This window comes from Protopterus annectens, chromosome 5.part0 (assembly GCF_019279795.1).
Source record: "Protopterus annectens isolate FY-2018-M chromosome 5.part0, PAN1.0, whole genome shotgun sequence".
Taxonomy (NCBI): domain Eukaryota; kingdom Metazoa; phylum Chordata; order Ceratodontiformes; family Protopteridae; genus Protopterus; species Protopterus annectens.
This window is the reverse complement of record NC_056735.1, coordinates 1,778,875,021-1,778,894,374: the sequence shown is the minus strand read 5'-3', so window position 1 is coordinate 1,778,894,374 and position 19,354 is coordinate 1,778,875,021. Positions and strand designations below refer to the sequence as shown.

The 19,354-nt window shown below is 37.5% G+C and overlaps 1 protein-coding gene across 1 annotated transcript in view; it reads left to right on the top strand.

Moving 5' to 3' along the window:
- Nucleotides 1–19,354, top strand: part of LCP1 (lymphocyte cytosolic protein 1) — a 550,854-nt gene that overhangs the window by 350,362 nt on the left and 181,138 nt on the right. Inside the window, exon 9 of the mRNA XM_044071582.1 lies at nt 6,442–6,584. Within this exon, the coding sequence (XP_043927517.1) occupies nt 6,442–6,584 (143 nt within the window). The remainder of the gene's footprint in view (nt 1–6,441; nt 6,585–19,354) is intronic.

Here is a 19,354-nt window from a genome sequence, read left to right as displayed (position 1 = left end):
GGGTTACCCAACAGAACTTATAGACAGTATACAAACAGAGGTCACACAAGGGAGAAAGGACAAATATACTCCTGTTTTGGGTATGGGTTTATTTACACATAAAACAGGAACAACATGTAATGTGCAAGAAGATTTTAGTAGGGCTTTTGTTACTAATTTTAGTGGGACTGCATACCAGGTTAAATTCATATTGGAAAGGGAATGGAAAAAATTCTCAGAGCTTACAGATTTGGAAGTGTTTAAAAATAAATCTGTTAAGGTGGTGTTTAAGAAAGGTCAGAATATTAAAAAATTACTGGAATATGCAGCTAATTCACAGGTGTTGACACATAAAAGAAGAGGGACTTTCAAATGTGGGGCCTACAATCAGTGTAAACATATATTATAGGGTGAGGAATTGTACACAGAGGCAAGGAATAGGATAATTGTTAATAACAATTATTCTAACTGTAATTCACAAGGTCTAATATATGTGGTTACATGTGGATCTTGTGATGCCTTCTATGTTGGCAAAACTGAGCGACATCTGAAGCGCAGAATCTATGAACATTTAAATGATGTTAAAAAGAAAAATAGTACCAACGCCCTGTATAAACATACACTTGAATGTAACAATGCCCAGTTCTTTTTCTTTGTTATTGAAATGGTCCCAAAAGAAGTAAGAGGTGGTCCCTGGGAAACTAAATTAGCGTTTAGGGAAACGTCTTGACAAATTACAATGGAAGCCAATAGATTTGCAGGTTTAAATGATCTATATCCATTGTACCCTTCCTTAAGCTTAGAGCAGCTTAATTATAAATGTATTTTCACATCATTGATGGTACTGATTTTCCAATTCAGTTTGAATCACTATATGTTATTTTATATATTACATATTTACATTGTATTTATTTATGAAATGATATAATATTTATAACAAATATTTATTATACATTTATTTGAATATTATACATTTTAAGCTTATTTTATTATGGCTTTAGATATCTTCGTATCATATTTGTATTTGATTTTGTTTAGGTAAGCAGTTTATTGCATTTTATATATACGAATTTTATGAACAGTTTGTCTTTAAAATTTTAAATTTTTAACTAGTCAGTTTATTAATTAAGAGATCAGTATAAATAAGGTAAATGTGGATGTTCATGTGTTTGATTCTGATGAAGTCTGGGGGATGCTCGGACGAAAATGCTCTGTATAGGTTTAGCATTAAATACGTGTTAAATAAAGCTGCTTTCTGCAATTTAGTGGTGTCCTCCGTGGAGCTCTTCTACCATCCAGTTACGTGTGATTTATTGGTTTTAACTTTCTGGATTAGATCTACTTTGGTGGTTGTCAATTATTCTCCTATGTGGGATAGAGTAGAATACCATAGCCAGGTTAAAGGAAGCAGTAGGCATTGTCAGCCCTTAATCAAGTGTTGCTGTTACCTCTTCAAACATACTGTAAGACTCAAAACAGCAAGATCCCCCCCTTAGCAAACTCATACCATTCTTTATCAAATAAAATGTGTCTCCTGTATCACTTTTGATAACCTCTGTTATAACTGTGTCCATGATTTTTCATAGAATACTTGTCAGATGTATGGGTCTGCTATGTCTTCCTCTTTGTGAATTGGTACCATCACAGCCTATTGTCATAAGTTATGCATGTGTCTCCAAAATAACATTCTACGTAACAAGACTGGCAGGAGAGTAGTCAGATTTTCCTTGATTCTGTGCAACTAACTCCCAGGTGCATTGTTTGGTTCTATGGAAACTGAGTTTTAAACATCATGTATGGTTGCATTTATTATGGCTGCCATCATCACCTCCTTTTCCCCACTTTTACATGGGGTCACAGTGGCATGTCAACATTAGTCAATGTGATCAACTCACCTAGAGCCAATGTTTACATTGCCAAGTGTCTATCATTATGTTTGTAAGTATGCAGTAGATGACGTCCCTTGTCTTCATACCACGTAGTCATACTTATTTGCTTAATGTGAAAGCTGAACAATATTTCCTGCAAGTACATTTGCTAAGTCCTGTGGCTAGGTGATCTTTGTTTAATGATAATGTATCGCAGTCAAACATTTTCCCTTTCAATTTTCAGATATAATTTCAAAAATATGTTGTTGTTGCTTTCACATTTTGTGACCATGTTCAATTTATAGGTAGAGCTGAAGACTTGATTTAAGTAAATGTTTTTATGACTAGGGTAATTTCTGACAGCTAAATAGTACATCTTTATGCGCGCGCGCGAACACACACACACACACACACACACACACACACACACACACACACACACACACACAATTTTTTGTGTTCCCACTAAATGGGGTTTTGTTGAATTTCCTTATATATTTGTATATATGTGATTTGGATTTTAGAGCATGTTTCAGTGGGTATAAGGCATCTTCAAGAAGGAAAAAAATGCCTATATGTCATACCTTATTTTTATTTCTGCCATTTATCAAAAACATCTTCACGTCTAAATTTTTTTTTTTCATTTATTTTTGTCTCTGGATTTGAACTGGTCTAGAAAATACTGTGTTAAATTTAATGTTCATTGAGAAAGGTAAAGCCTGGGAAACATGCCCTGAAGAGAAAATTTCAGAGCAGTGACATAAAAATGTTGCTAGTTTCCTGTAATCAACATTTTGCTGTGCCATAGCAGCCTAGGTTATATTTCGAACATATTATGGAGTCAGAAAAGGGAAGAAGGTAGTTTTACTGTTATTTCCAACCTTCTCCCTTTTCTCTGAGCTTCTGTGACCCTGGAGTTAGTAAATTTGGAGATTAGGGTATAGAGGGCTGTCCCTAATATCAGAAATACAGGTGTATTTGCCCACTGCAAAAAATTATTGTTTTATGTGTTTTACGACGGGACTGTTGCTGTTTTGAAATGTGACCTCCCAAGGAATCAGACATTTAGGTTTAGGTTTAGGTTTAGGTTAATTGTGTGCTAACAAAATGAAACAGGATTATTAATAGTAAATCCATGAAGCCCATTAAAGACAAAGCATTCTAGGTAGTTGTACATCTCTCACCAGGCTGGCAGGGACTGAAGTGTCTGACTGTAATAACATATTAGTCATTAATTGCATGCCAAATTTTAGTTATGTTATTTTATGCCATACGTGGTAATGGAAAATTTTCCTAAGATGATGTTTTTTCCCACAATTGAAAGGGTATTTGATAATCCCACCATATCTTCATGCACATGCAAGAAGAAAAACTTTACTAACTTGTTCACTCCAGCATGAAAATTACTTTAGAATGTGGCAGGATGAAAGCAGTTGTAGTATCCATACTTAGCAGTAAGACAGAGCTCAGCATTCTTGCAGCCATGTATCCACATATTAGGTCCATATTGGACTGTACTGTGGGTATACAGTGTGGTAATATCCACACCAGACATTGTCCTGCTGAGTATGTGTAAGTGATGTAACCACAGATATTTTGGGGGAGTGGTACCTCCAGATGCCAGTAGTCTCTAGCCATGCATGCATGCTACTGATGATTGAATTCCATCAGTGTTGTGCACCTGAATATATAAGGTATAGTAGTCACTCCCCATATCTGCTCATACAAATGTCACAGATACTTGCTTGTTTGTGTAACTTCACTACATAGTTCTTCATATATATTTGTCTGTGATACAGTGTGTGGACAACATAAGCAAGCTAGAACAAAAAGGGAAGGGAGTGCCATTCATAAAATATTGGTACTATGTTTGTCTTATCCATGCAAACAGTGCTAGCCAGTCTTTGCATCTTGTTATGGGTCACAGTTCAGTGCCTAATGTTCCAGCCATCCATCCACAACCCATTTTTGTACAAGGAGTCGGGGTGTCACTTCAAAAGTGACAATCGTCTATAGCCAAGATTTACACTGCTGGGTGGCTAATCCTGCTGCAGCTGTTCTTCCAGACCACACGCACTCACATGCCCATTTACATCTATGGCCAATTAAGAGTGTCAAATCCACCTACTGCATTTCTTTGGAATGTGGGAGAAAACTGGAGCATCTGGAGGAAACCCACACAAACACAGGCAGGGCATACAAACTCCACATAGAAGGCACCCCAGCCAAGAATTGAACCAGAGAACCTCTTGCTTTGAGGTGACAATGCTATCCACTGTGCCACTGGATTGCAGTGCTTTATGTTGTCGTCCTGTTAATCTACCTGCTTACATGCACACCAATACACACAAACATACATTGACATAAACAACACACACTGACACCTCCTTTTCAGTATACCAGTTCCGGTTCTGCACTCTATAGCTAGTAGTGCCAGCTGTACTGTCACCACAGTAATAACAATGATACACATTGCCTTTGATTTAGTAGCATGTTGTTTCCCTGGCAGTATGTTACACAATACAAACATTATAAAAGTTACTCCACCTGCTTACTGCAGTATCAGTCCATGTCATTGCTACATTTATGTACTGAAAACAGATCCAGCACTGCAAACTCTTTTTTAGCATTAGGGAGAAATATTAAATGTGTTACCAATGATTGCCATCCCAGCCATTGCCTTGTGGCATAGCAAGAGCTTAACACTGGTTGTCATAGATTGCACTTTTGCATTGTGCACATCCGAGACACTTTGTCAGGATTATTTCAGACAGAACGGAATGATGCTGCTACTAATACATGTTTTAGCATGACAAATGCTTCAGTTTGTCTCATGATATGCTTAGCATAAAAAAGACAACACAAAGTTGCTGAGTTTAGCACTGGTATCTATAACACTATTAAGTAGCCTTGTTTTACATGGATAGTTTTGATGATTCTACTGCACTATAACATGAGAGTGACCTGCAGGTGACCTGACTTTTTACAAATATAGGGACATTTTTTCCTTGGTATTTAACTTGTGGGGGGGGGTCTGACCTGTGCTTTGTATGCTGTGAGTGTAGCATGACACAGATCAATCATAGCTGTGATGGCCTGCTTGTGCATTGCTTTCTAATGAGGACAGTAGTTCTTCTCGATTGTGTTGTAATACATTTGCAGATGGCAGTTCAGATGCCACCTTCCCTTGTCTGTGGATTGTACTACTACTAAACGTGGCATACATATTTAAATCTCCTTGCTCTGCAGTAGCATGTCTTCCATGGAGATGTTAGTCTGCGGTCTATGAATGGAGTGTGGCCATTCTTTAGTGCTGTTTCATTCACTGATATGGGTAGGGTGATGATGCTATTGATACTACCATGAGGCCCTTCTCCATCTAGTGACCACTAATCTGTTGTGCTGCCTTTATTTTGTTTAATGGAATATACACATCTGCATTATTTCAGTGTCAGTAGTGCAACATGTAGCACACTCACCTTTGGTCAAGAAAGCTGTGGGTTCTATTCCCACACCAGGTAGATGGATTGCTGACACTCAAGTGCAACATAAGAGGAGGTGCTGCACTCCAGAATATGTCATCCATCAGATGAGACATCAAACTAAGGCCCCCTCTGGATGTAAATGATCCCACTGCAGCTATTGAAAATAGTAGGGGAGGTTCCTCAATGCCATGGCCAAATTTCTGCTAGTAATACAAATACCATCACAGGTCTCACCTGAAAAGAGTCTACTAGCATATTAGGTCTAACCCAGTCAAAAAAGAAATATATATTGTCCTCTTTCACTTACTGCAGTGAGTATAATTTTTGAGAAGGCAACCTATAAAGCCCATTGCTTTTCATTTGTTTACTTGAAATACAATTGCATATTCACCATTACAAAAATTTCACTTGGTGTTGTATTGTTTAAACTTGATTTACTACCATTTTTAAAAATTGTTTCAATAAATGACCATTAAGATTTTGCAGATATTTCTTCTGATCTTATAACTAGTTACTAATTACTTCTGCATTGTTTCTTTGGTGATGTAATGACATCTTTACAAAGTCTGCACTGGACTTATGATAAAATACAGCATTACTGATATATGTATTTCATCCATATCACAACCTTTGCAAGTATTAGCTGAAACTTTTGCAAACTACTTGAGCTGTATGAATTGTGTAAAATAAGCAATCTAAATTTCTACTGATGAAGCATTTAGAACTGCAGAATGCAGAAACACTTTTGAGAAGAAACTTTATGCATTATATACTTTAGGATCCTCTTGTTCATTATTTTTCTGGATTGATTACATGCTGACTAACGTCACGCACTACTCATCTGTTGCATATATGAATTCAATATAAACCTTTTGCTCTTTGCAAACACACTAAAAATATATATTTCTTACACTTTCCAAACAAAAAAGAAAAATCAGTTGTGCATACATTATCACGATAACTTAGCAATAATGCATGTTATTACTATTATACATGAATCGGTAATATAGTTCTCATTCAAGAAACATCATGTACTATAAATGTATATGACGGTTCCTTTAATAAAGTTATTAAATACTGACTGTGTTTAATTTTTTGGATGAATTTAGCTTTGGTAGCACTTTTGCGGGAAGGAGAAAGTTTAGAAGATCTGATGAAACTGTCTCCAGAGGAGCTGCTGCTCAGGTGGGCTAACTACCACCTGGAAAAGGCCGGATGCAATAAAATCAACAACTTCAGCTCTGACATCAAGGTAATGAGAAAAAACTGGAAATAAGAGGTGGGGTGAGATTTGTTAGTCTGCATGTGGGTGGCCTTTTATGTAAGCTCATATTGCAATCACAATAGTATACTATGACAGTGCTTTTGGTCTATGTTATTCTTCACAAATGAAATGTTTCTGGGTAGCTCTTTTATGAAGTTACAGGACTAGGAAGATTGTTGTTTGTCTTTGTGTCTCTCTCTTATTATTTCAGTTACTTAATTCCTGTGTAGAATTCTATAATTAGAACTCTCTAATATTAAACAGAGTGGTAAAGATAGCTAAACGATATATGCTCTACTTGGGTGGCAGTCAGATTCTGTTACAGCAGAATTCCCTGAAACTTCACTTGAATGGCGGGTGATTTTCAGTACTGCTCTGTGAAGAAAATAATCAAGATCGAATATTGTTGTTACCATATAATCACACAGCCTGCGGATTGTATTAGCAGTTATTGGCCAGTAAAGTCAAAACAAGTTGGTAGTTACCTGAAAATAAACTACAAGAAGGTGCATACCATTAACATTTGGGTGGCCTAGAATTTATTTGGAGTATTTAAATGACAGAATGAACAATAATCTGGAACATACTTAGATAATGTTCCATTTCTAGTCAATATAGTGAGTTACATGTGTTACAGCAGTGAGTCCTAGTTAGGTGAACAGAGGAAAATGTGTTAATTCTTTGACATGACTACTTCAAACTCTCATATCCCTTTTTTGTTGAACTCCCACCCTGCCTGTAACCACTATCAAAGCTTGACAATTACCTTTGCTGTGTCCAGACTGTGGAATGACCTCCCCCATTCCATTTGCCAGCTCTATAACAAACATTATAGAAGATCTTCAGTACCCATTTTCACTCAGCCTCAAATTGTCACTGTTCTACAGGTGACTGCTTAGTTACACTTAAGGATTAGCAACTAATTTCTACATTTATTATCTGACCTCTTTTGTAGTAGAACTGTTTATGCTTTATTGAAAAGTTCTGTGCTATAGCTGTCTATTTATATTATAACATTTGAATGGCTTTCTTGCTTTGGCCATACCATAGTCATGTAACCTTGGAGTTACTTTTATACGTAAGGGGATGAGGGAGGCTGTAAACAGCAAGCAAATCACAGAGAACAGATAAAGAACAGGGCAATCAGCATAATAGAGTACCATATTGCCTGCAGAATGTTTTTTTTTAAATGAGCTGTGAAAACCGATGGTTACTTCTTAATGTTTCTTCACTGTGTTGATTTTAATATATATATATATATATATATATATATATATATATATAGTTAATTTAAATAATCTAAACACTCAGATGTTAATATCACTAACATCAATACAAAAAAATTGAAAAACAAATGGTACATTATTGAGCAAGCTCCAATACATAACTTTAGAGCATGTAAGAGTAAAGCAGTGCTTTTTGGCAGGAGGGAGGGGAGACACTGCATACCTCTCAACTGTACAGAGTTTTGTAGACTGTCCAGATTTTTACATCATATTTTTGGTCCATTTTTCATAAAGCTGTAGTTTTCTGGTAAGTTAGTGGCGAATCATTAAAGATTCAAGTTAAAAATAATGGCAGACATTTGAGTTTCATACTTCATACCCTTGCGAAAATTCATGCCAATGCAAAACCTGTCATTCTATCAACTTTCCAAGATTTTAAGAGCAATATTTAAAAATTGTCCCTATTTTTAGGCATTTTTCCAACTTTTATTTATGGCTTTGTCCAGATTTCTAGCTCTAAGAGGTTGAGAGGTATGGGAGACAGGATCCCTACACTCCCTGATAATTGTATATTCTAACTCCAAGATCGCACAATACTAGGGAAATTCTCGGGGTTTCTGCAGTCTCACACAACCACTGACTATCTGTTTTGTCGACCAAAATGTGCTGCAAAAACAATCATCAACTTTAAAGACTGTCAACTGACTTAAAGGATATCATAATATTTATCTGTATACAATGTGTGTGTGTGTGTGTGTGTGTGTGTGTGTGTGTGTGTGTGTGTGTGTGTGTGTGTATATATATATATATATATATATATATATATATATATATATATATATATATATATAAAAAGACTCCAATGTATAGTAATCTTGGAATCAGTACATATAAATAATAGAGATGGAAAGTACAACTCCCACTCAGAAAAAGTATCTCCCCATACAAAAATACAAAAACACATCACTACATTTATAAAGACCATTAACATTTTCTAAGTAAGTGTAGCATTCAGTATGTAATACTTGCAGCTGACCAGTAATTATTGCATATTTGCAGTTACAACCAGCAGCCCTTCCCCCCAAAAAAGTCATGCTTAAAATAAATAACTAAATACCAGGATATCATTAAAAACTTCAAAGAAACCATTGAATGAATGAAACGCAAGACACGCAACATTTGAGAACTCTATAAAAGAAAGAAAAATAAAAAAGAAAACAAAAGTAATCTCCACTGACATAGACTGGGAAAGCCCTAACTACAAACTAGATGATGTAAATTCATCAGCCAGCAGCTTGGACACTAGAGGAGCAGACTGTGGTGACAAAGGGAAGATGAGCTACAGTCTATTCAGACACATCTAGCACTGTTACACAGTGCTACATATCATGAGCTGGTGATCTGGTGTACCCTGGGGGTGCAGCCTCTTGTAGCAGAGAATATAATCCCTCCTTGAGAAACCTGAATGAGGGGAGAAAGGGAGAAGGGTAGAGGAGCAATGGGGGATAATGGGTTCCCACCCTGGTCTTTCATGATTCCTTTGCAAGCATTGAGGAAGGAGGGAGGAAAACAGGAGTGCAACAGTAACCACACTCAAACCTCTGTAGTTATGCTAAGATGCCTACACAACTATACAATGTTTTGTGTATCACTGTTGCAGTCAAACTTGCATGGCTGTTTCACAGAAACCCAAAGTGGGTGGTTTTCTCATTTCCTTAATTTGGACTGGATGTTGCCCTTCACGATGACCAAGGCCAGCCCTACTTCAGATAGTGGGTCTATATCAAAATCTTGAACGTTTACTTACCCGAACACCTAAATGCCAGCACATATTCCGTGAACCGCAAATACACCATACGCCCTAAACCATGAAATTCAATAATTCGAAATGTCATAGTTGTCCCCATCCCACCAACCGCTACATGCTACCTAAACAAACAAACTAAATAAACCACACACATACACTAACCAAAAACCCTACTTCTAACACTAAATTAAACCCTACTTCTAACCCTGCACTAAATCTTTCATATACCACTAACTATGCACTTAACTTAACCTGCACCCTAACCTTAAGGTCCGTAACTATCGCGCACTTACCTTAAAAAGCTATACCCAAACAAACTAAATAGTCCACACACATACACTTAATAAAACCCTCCTTCTAACCCTACACTAAATCTAACATACATTACCATCTATGCACTTACTTTAAACCGCACCCTAACCCTAAGGTCCGTAACTATCGCACACTTACCTTATGGAGCTATACCGCAGAAGGGCCAACCATGACGAATCAATGTTTCGGATTTCACACTTCAGGATGATCGATGTTTTTGTGGTTCGATCGGCGTTTAGGTGTTCGGGTAAGTAAACGTTCGACTTTTTAATATAGACCCCAGATATTATATCAAGCCCATAATGTTTATAAAAGGTATGAACCAATAACCAAGTGGCTGGGATGGTCTGAATGTTAACTCTTTTTAGGAAGGCCATAGTAGTTGCAGTGTGCCTTGTTGAATGATTTCTGTATTTTTCCTGCAAGAATTTACAATGGGCTTTATAGCAAAAAGTCAACACAATATACAACTACAATGAAATAATTTATTTTATCACTGTCAACCCCCACTTGATTTCTGCAAAGGAGGCAATAAGGTTATCTGAGTTTCTGAGTTTAGTTCTTTCTTGGGAGTACCTCAACTGTGCACATCCAGGATGTGCAGGATTCTTTCACCCTTATTTTGGCTATTAGGGAAGAAAATCTGAAATTGGGTAGTTTAGTTCAGATAAACTTTTCTAATGACTTTTGGCATGACTGTAAGGAACTGCACATAACTTTATTTGCACATAAGGGATTTTACATCAGGATCCCTGCTAGCGGAGATGACAGTTATCAGGAACACTGTTGTACAGGAATTAATTTCACAGATGCAGAAGCAGCTGATTCCAATAGTGGTAGGGTCAGTTTTACTAGCACAAAACTGAGGACCCCAGCTGGGGCCTCATTCCTCCTCAGAGGCCTCAAGTGTAGAATGCCCTTCAGGAATTGTTTCACTTGGAGCTCTGAACACCAATGGGTGGTTCAATAGGCAGGCATACAAAAATAACTAAGAAATATATATTCACAGAGGCACAGGATAAACCTGAAGAGAACAGTTCAGACAAATACTATTGCACCAAAGGTATAATTTCTTGCTGTGACTGAGATGGATTTTTTTTCATTTAGATAGGTATGACTTTCTTGTACTTGGCATTCTAGCGTCCCTCATGATTTTTAAAACATTCTTAGAAAAAAAGGTGGCCAAACAGTGGTAGGGTTATCATCTTGCAAGCTGCTAGCCTGAGGGTGCAGAGCTTGGAGTCTATTAGGGACTCTGTGTACTGTGCCAGAAGGTTTCATACTGAGGTAACAGTAAAGATTTTTCTCTTATCGTCTGAATAAGGTGAGAAACATTGCATTGCCTGTGCAAGAAATGGACAACTAGAATTATTCTGGCCTCCTCTCATTCAATCTTTGAACTTCCCTTGGAAGTAGTCATAGAGAAACAGACCTTTACAAACTGGGGAGAAGGTATCCATTGTTCAAACCTTTCTGTTTGGAGATCTAGGGCAGACTTTTTCAGTTTCTTGTTGTTTGGACAGACAAAGAGGTCTTTCTCTGGTCTGCCCCACTGGTACATAAGATCTAGTAAGACTCCTGTCCAGCATTTAGTCATGTGGATTCAGTATAGAATTTTTCTGAATTAGTATATTAGCAGTTTTCATAAGGTGACTGTATTCTAGGGCCTGCTCCCATGCTTGTATGGCTATTCTGCATAGTTTGTAAGGGTGTGGCCCATTCTTTGCTTATATTCCACATGACTGTGGTGTTGTATATTTTGACATATAGGATTCTAGGTCTCCATACTGTATTGAAAGTTCTGAGAACCTGAACTGTTACAATTATTTGTTTAATGTTCAGGTGCAGTTTTGCTTGCCTGAGATTCCAGGTGCCTTGCACTTTGAGGTCCTGGTATATTCCGTCATGCCATGTCCAAGGCATCTGTGGTTTAGGTCTGGTTTGGGGGTGGCCTGAGGTGTATGCATTCATTCTTTCTGATTTGTTGTCTCTACCAGAGAAGGAGTAGAATGGTATGCTCCTGGAAGTGGGAATGCTGCCAAGTTATTCTTTAGGTTTCACTAAGTTTCCTCATGTGCAGTCTGGCTAATGACACCATGATGAATGTTCCAGAACTTGCTTGTTGTCACCACTGTTTTTCTTAGCAGGCTGTAAGGGACTCTACCTTATGATGATGTAAGTAGACCACTGCAAAGTGGCTGTTCAAGAGAACATGCAGGAAGATACCCTTTTTAGCTAGGCATAGGTCTGATTTCTGTTCATTCAGGGAGAAACTTAACCTGTTGAGGCCATCTAGTGTATGCTCCAGTGCTCTCTGCATCTCCTCTTGGGATTGTTCCTGACTCAAGCAGCCATTCCAGCAATGGATAAAAGTGGATGCTGCTAATCCTACAGTGAATTGTGATTGTAAACAGACATTTTGTAAATATTATGGGTGCCACAGTAAACCAAAGGGCAAGAAAAAAAAAATAAACTGGTAATAGCATCCTTCCAGCTACAATATATATATATATTGGGGCAAGGTTAGGAATAGCGAGCACACACACACACTTGTGCACACACACACACACACGCACACGCACACACACACACACACATATATATATATATATATATATATATATATATATACATATATATATATATATATATATATATTTACTATGTAATTTTGAAATACTGAAATCCTGAATTTCAGTATTTCAAAATTACATAGCCGAAAACACAGAAACCCTAAAACCGCGAAATTCAAAATCCCGACACTATACTACAGATACAGCACATACAAACATATACACACAACTTTCCCCCCAACTCAAATATAACATCCTACACTACAGATAAGCAGAGGGGCAAGTCCCCCTGCAACCCACACCCCCCTACTTATATATACTAACTCCGAGATCGCACAGATGCACACAAGCAACTCACTCCCACACATTGTACACACCCTCACACACATCACAGTCAAAACACACTGACAGGCACTAAAGCTCCTAACCAACAAACATACACATACATGCATACCCAAAATCACATCTTTCCATTCACACACCACAACACCAGACCAGCTAATTCAAAATCTCTGTACTTCGGGATTTTGAATTTCATGCTTCTGGTTTACCGGTATTTCAGACTTCGGTATTTTAATTTCGAAATACTGTAATTCGGGATTTCAGTATTTTGAAATTAAATAGGGATCCTATATTTATATATATATATATATATATATATATATATATATATATATATATATCAAGAGAGAGACAGAGAGAGAGAAAGACACACACACACACACACACACACACACACACACACATATATATATATATATATATATATATATATATATCAAGAGAGACACACACACACACACACACACACACACACTCACACAAGCACGTGTGTGTGTGTGTGTGTGTGTGTGTGTGTGTGTGTGTGTGTGTGTGTGTGTGTGAACTCTACAGTGGAAAAGTGCTTTTCCATCCATTCCTCCATTCATCTTGCCTGTCAGCCAACTTTTAAACCACTTGTCATGGTGAGGAGATGCAGGGGATGCCAATCTTGCTTAACCTCAGTAACAGTCCCCATAGTATTCCACAGGATCATTAGGCATTCCTATTCAAGCTCTTCAACATGTATAGAATCAGCCCTGGGACCTCTTCAAATTGGGCCATGCCTGGTACGCTTCCCATAGGAGGTGTCCAGGAGGCATCCTAACAAGGTGCTAAAACTACCTCAGGTTATTCTTCAACCCCGAAGGGCTTTGACAGCATTCTATGATCTTTCCTGGCTGCAGAGCCCCTCACTTCTTCATGGAGAGTGAGCCTAACAACCCTGCAAAGGACCTTCATTTCTGCTACTTCTATGCATGATGGCATCCTTTTGGTCACTCCCTAGAGCTTGTGGCCATATGTGAGAAATGGGAGCATAAACTGAACAGTAAATTCAGAGGGGTCTATATTAGAACATTGACTTTTTAAAACGTTGAATGTTCTAATATCGACCCCTATTCAGTGAACGCTGACAATATCGATCATGCAGAACAGCAAATTTTTTCCTAGGGAAAAAAATTGCTATTCTGACACACACACACACAACACAAACACACCAAACAAACAGCAATCCACACACATACACCTAAAATCCTACATCTAAGCCTACACTAAACTATACACACACCACTAACTATCAACTTACCTTAGGGTTTAACCCAAACCCTAACCCTAAGGTCTGTCACTATTGCACACTCACCTCACCCGCACCTTAACCCTAACTCACATACCCCGCCCTAACCCTCACATCCACACAATCACATACTTACCTGATCCTGACCTATAACTGCCCACCACAGTGCTGAACATAGCGGAGCCACAGGAACAGCCAACCAAATTCCTTCCCTAGGAAGAAATTTGGTGTTCCGCAGCTTTGCTATTTTCAACGTTCGCTGAATAGGGGTCAATATTAGAACATTCGAATTTGTGAAACTTCGATGTTCTAATGTAGACCCAATTCGGAGCTTTGTTCGATGATTTAACTTTAAGCAATGCTGTCACCACACCTGTTTGCTAAACTCCTATCCCCTGTATTCTTAGTCATGAAAAAGACAACACACTTAAACTCCTACACTTACAGTAGCTACAGAGAACCATCCACCCTTTCCTGGGAAGGAACCGTGACCTCAGAATTGAAGGTACTGATCTGCAATGCAGCTGCTTTACACCCAGTAACAGACTGCTTCAATGCATGCCAGAGATCATAGTCACTTGGGGTAAGATTGTCTGAGAAAATCAAAGTGACAGCCCTCACATCCCCATACTGAATAGTTTCCCGACCTGAAAATTATGAACAGACTGGGGATAAGTAGACTGAGCATGCAGACATCCTATGCTCTCCTTGACTGTATTTGACTGAATGCAGACAGTGTGAACTCTGCTTCTATTCCATGAATGCAGGGACCAAATGGCATACAGTAGCAGCTCAAGGACCCAGTTTTCTCACTCATAAATTTGACTCTCATTTTTGACAGTGAATGTATTCAACACAAGTATGACAGAACTCCATGATGATATGAACCACATTTATTTCCATCAGCTGTAGTGTTACAGGAATGTCTTTAGTTTATATGACAAAAAATATAACTATCAGAATAATTACTGTTTTAGAGTCCTATGAGATATTACAGGTCACAGTCTCTGGTCTGGAAGTTCCCCTCATTGCTACCACCACCTCTCTCTCATTACTTTACCGAAGCTAACTCCTAATCTAAATGATACCCCTAAGTTTAGTGACCATTTTGCAAAGAGTGCCCGATATGTGTTTTATCAAAGTCATATACAGAATTTTTAGCACTGTTTGTTTCTCCAAGGACTTTATAATCTCAGTCATCTAAGTCTGTCACATTGACTTAGACTGGCTATCCACAGATAGTATTATGCTGCTAATTACAATGAGATCACATTCTGAATATTATACATCATCAATAATGTCCTAACAAAGTAAGAGTTTTTTTGTTTGCCAGTCAAGCCATTTTACTCTAGACTTTAAATCTCATTTTATAGGCATATTTCTCTCTCTGTCTTGTTTTCTTCTTTTACTTTATATCTGTTCTTTATTGATGGTATTCTTTTAATTATACTTAATTTTTGCCCATCACATTTAGTTCTGAAACCTACACCATGTAAACATTTAGTTAAGCTTTAAGAGTTTATTAAAACTTTCAGCTGTATCCACAAGTTAATTTTTTTTCTCTGTGTTATATGTTCCATGCTGCTTTAAACTCCCATCATATACTTCTTTCTACCAAAACAAGTAGTTTGCACCTCTAAATACAAACTAGTTTTCTTACCATTTTGCCCAGATAAGTGTGTATATTTATGTATAATAGTCAGAATGTGATCTCCGTAGTTACCCATAGTTCCGAAGAAGGATATATCTGTTTTTACTGGCATTGTATTTCTTCCTTTGCCCCCTCATACTTGTCAGTACCCCTTATTCACTTATCAAATTAACTGTCATCATTAGATCATTTAACGTAAATGGCATGTCACATTTCATGAACCCATCACCTCACTGTATGCACCCCTTCGGAGGATTTATCATTTAGCTGCACCTGTATATATTTCTCAGTGCTGAATGTAAGCTGATGAACATTTAACTACGCCTGCACTCATATAGAAGTCCTTCTCTAACATTTCAATTCATCTCCTGTTGAGCCTGCTATAGTAAAGACAAATGGAGCAAAACTGTATTTGAATAAATAAATGCTTTGAAAAATAAATAAGTGTGTGCACACAAAATATTACTGGTGCCCCATTCTTATGGGTGAAAAACTCAATTGAGAATAGCTGATGAATAAGAAATTTGCTTAAAAAAAGAATAAATTAGTCATGCTTGACATAACTAGTACTGCTATCTCGTGGTCAGTGGTTTGTAACCTAGCACAGGCAGCTTTGTCATAAATAATAAAAAAAACTCCAAGTAAAGAGCCTTACCCAAATAAATTATGACACACCGACAACTTCACTAATAAATGAAAAAGATCATTGCTGCAGCACCTTGCATTATACCAAGACAAACACTACCCAGGCAGCTTTGTTAAAAATGTTAACATAAAAATGGCTGGTCAAATATTGCACTTTGTACAAAATTGAAGCATAAATGTACAATTGTAAATGTTCCCTGTTTTCTTTTCTTTTCTTAGAAGTATCTTGCAATATAGTTATACATTTTACTTTATGTCGGTGCCATTGCGCCCCAGGTTTGACCTGAAAAAGAGCCCTTGGATTACTGGTGATTACTAGGCTAACTGTCTTGAAGGGCCTTTATAAGCTTAGCTAATAACCTGAGGTCAGAATCAAAGCTTGCACCTTGTGTCTATGATTTGGAGACTGTAACCATTATCCCAAACCCAATGTCATTGGGCTTTTATCCGTTTAACAAGTGTTAAACAAAAAACAAACAAACAAAAATAAAAGCATGCAGTATCTCCACTGACCCATACCTCCCTAATTTAGTCACACAGTCAAAAGTATGTGCATACTTTGTGCTGTCTTATACTGTGCTTGAATGGAGAAGGTGGGTGGGGTTAAGATGGGTGTTGCTTCTTGTGAGTGCTCAGCATGCTGACTGTTGTACATTGATTAGGATAGTTAAGCGCACATGAGGCCAAAAAGTCTCGTCAGACACTAAGCCAGGATCAGGAACATTTGGATGAAAACTAAACTTGAGCTGTTAAATGTAAAGGAGAATCAAAGAAATGCCAGAACTAACCAAATGGATGAGGGAAATGACAGACCGTGAAACTGTGATGTATGCTCTAGCACTCAGAATTGCACTTACCACACAAACAGGTACTGTAGTAGTATTATCAAGCATTTAATCATTTTGTTTTTACTTGATGGCATTAAAATCTAAGGGCTCTGTCTAATTATGTAAATGACTCCCATTGTAAATTGATAAATGTTTTAGGAAAGGGTGACATTTTGATAAAAAATTACAGTTCAAAAAAAATAATATATATATATATATATATATATATATATATATATATATATATATATATGTAGATAGAGCAGATGTATGTCATATGAAGACTATGCAAAACAGTTATAGTGGCCTTTTTGTCTATTCGGGGAGGTGAACATAAGTATAAGTGCTCTATTGTTTATTTATTTGTGCATTAGGATCACTCAAATAAATCTGTAATTTTAATAATTTTGTCTGGGAATGCACACCTCTGAATAAAGAGTTTAACTGGAAAGGCTACAACACAAGTGCATAATTTCTTTCATTTCATAATTAATAGAGTTGCGTAGAAATAGGACAGGCATGAGGTGACATTTCCTGTTAGTTAACTATGGATGAAGAGTGAACTATGCATTTGTGCATTTGCTGCTTGCTTTGCTTGGTGGATGCTGCCCTTGACGTGCAGTAATTTCTTTACTTTTCCTGTGTCATGTTTCTTTTCACAACATCTTAACATAACTCCATTTGCAGGCTTACAGCTTGCCTGGACACTTGAGCTTTGTCTATGCCAAACTGTTTGCTTACATTTATAGTTCAGCAGAAGACTGATGCAACTGCCCTCCTCCATAGCAGTTGTGATACACTGGTGATAGTACCTTGTAATAAAAGGAACAAATGACGAGTTACTTGTCCCAACTGGTGTACACCTCACACTCTGAGATGGTACAAACACATGGCAAGTAGTCCCTCATAGTCCTTCTTTGCACTAATGACAGAAACAGGTAGTGACACTACATACATGTATGGGGAAATAAACTAACCATTAAAAATCATAACTATGAACATGACACTGAAATACCTCTTTGCTGTCTGTATCATACTATGGTTGCCAATATGTAACTGAACAGGAACCCCCATCTTAATGTCTTTAGGCACTGCTGACTTATCCTTGACATTAAGAGCCCCGGCCTGAAGAGATGAGACCTATGTGTAAAGAACACAAACTCCAACATCTCAGGGGGCATGAATTTGGTGTATGCTTTTTTCATTAATGCAAGGCAAAGGTTAACAAAGGTACCATTGTTGTCAGGGAAAGTGATGCAAGCATCCCTCCTTGGCATGCATCTGAGAATATATTCATCTCATTTGGATTGAATTCATTACATGCATGGCTTCCCCTGGAAATGGAGAGTAAACTACAATAATTCCAATATTTGCTCCTTGTCTGCTGATTCTGACCATTATCACCTCTCTGTCTATCTCCCAAAGCAAGTTAGGAGATGGGAAGTTGGGAACAGCATCATATGAAAAGTTCCTTGGAGCTAGATAGGTTGCTTGCTGTGATAAAGCAAAAGTAACGCAACTGCACTTAACAACTGACATGCATGCACTAATTCAAATAAACCGTTGGTAGGAAGTGCCATGGCTGTCGATGTTTTATTTATTTATTCATTTATTTTAGATTTGTTTACCGGGATAGTCCAACTGGATACATGTCCATTTTCAGCGGAGGCCCAGGGAGAAAAGCTCCACATAGACAAACTTACATAGATTATACAGAAGTTAGCAAACAATTATAAAAACAAAGTGATTATATACAATGGGTTAGTAGTGTTCCCTAGTAGGGACTCACAATTCTCATGGACAGACACAATTAAAAGTAAGAGACATCAGATTGGAAGCAGAGCTTGGTGACGTAGTTACAAGTTATGATAATTACAGAATATGCTTTTAGTTTATTACTTAATCAGGGTTGGGACATGGACATAGCCAATTCACTTTGAGATACTGTTTGAGGTTTTTTTTTAAGAGACTTTTAGAGGATTGTAGGGTATATTTTGCCAACAAAGTTGGCAAACAGGGATTCACCAGCAGAGTTATTGGCTTTGTGAGTTTGGACCAGTAGTTTATCGGCTGACCATAGAGATCTTAGGTTGCTATATGGC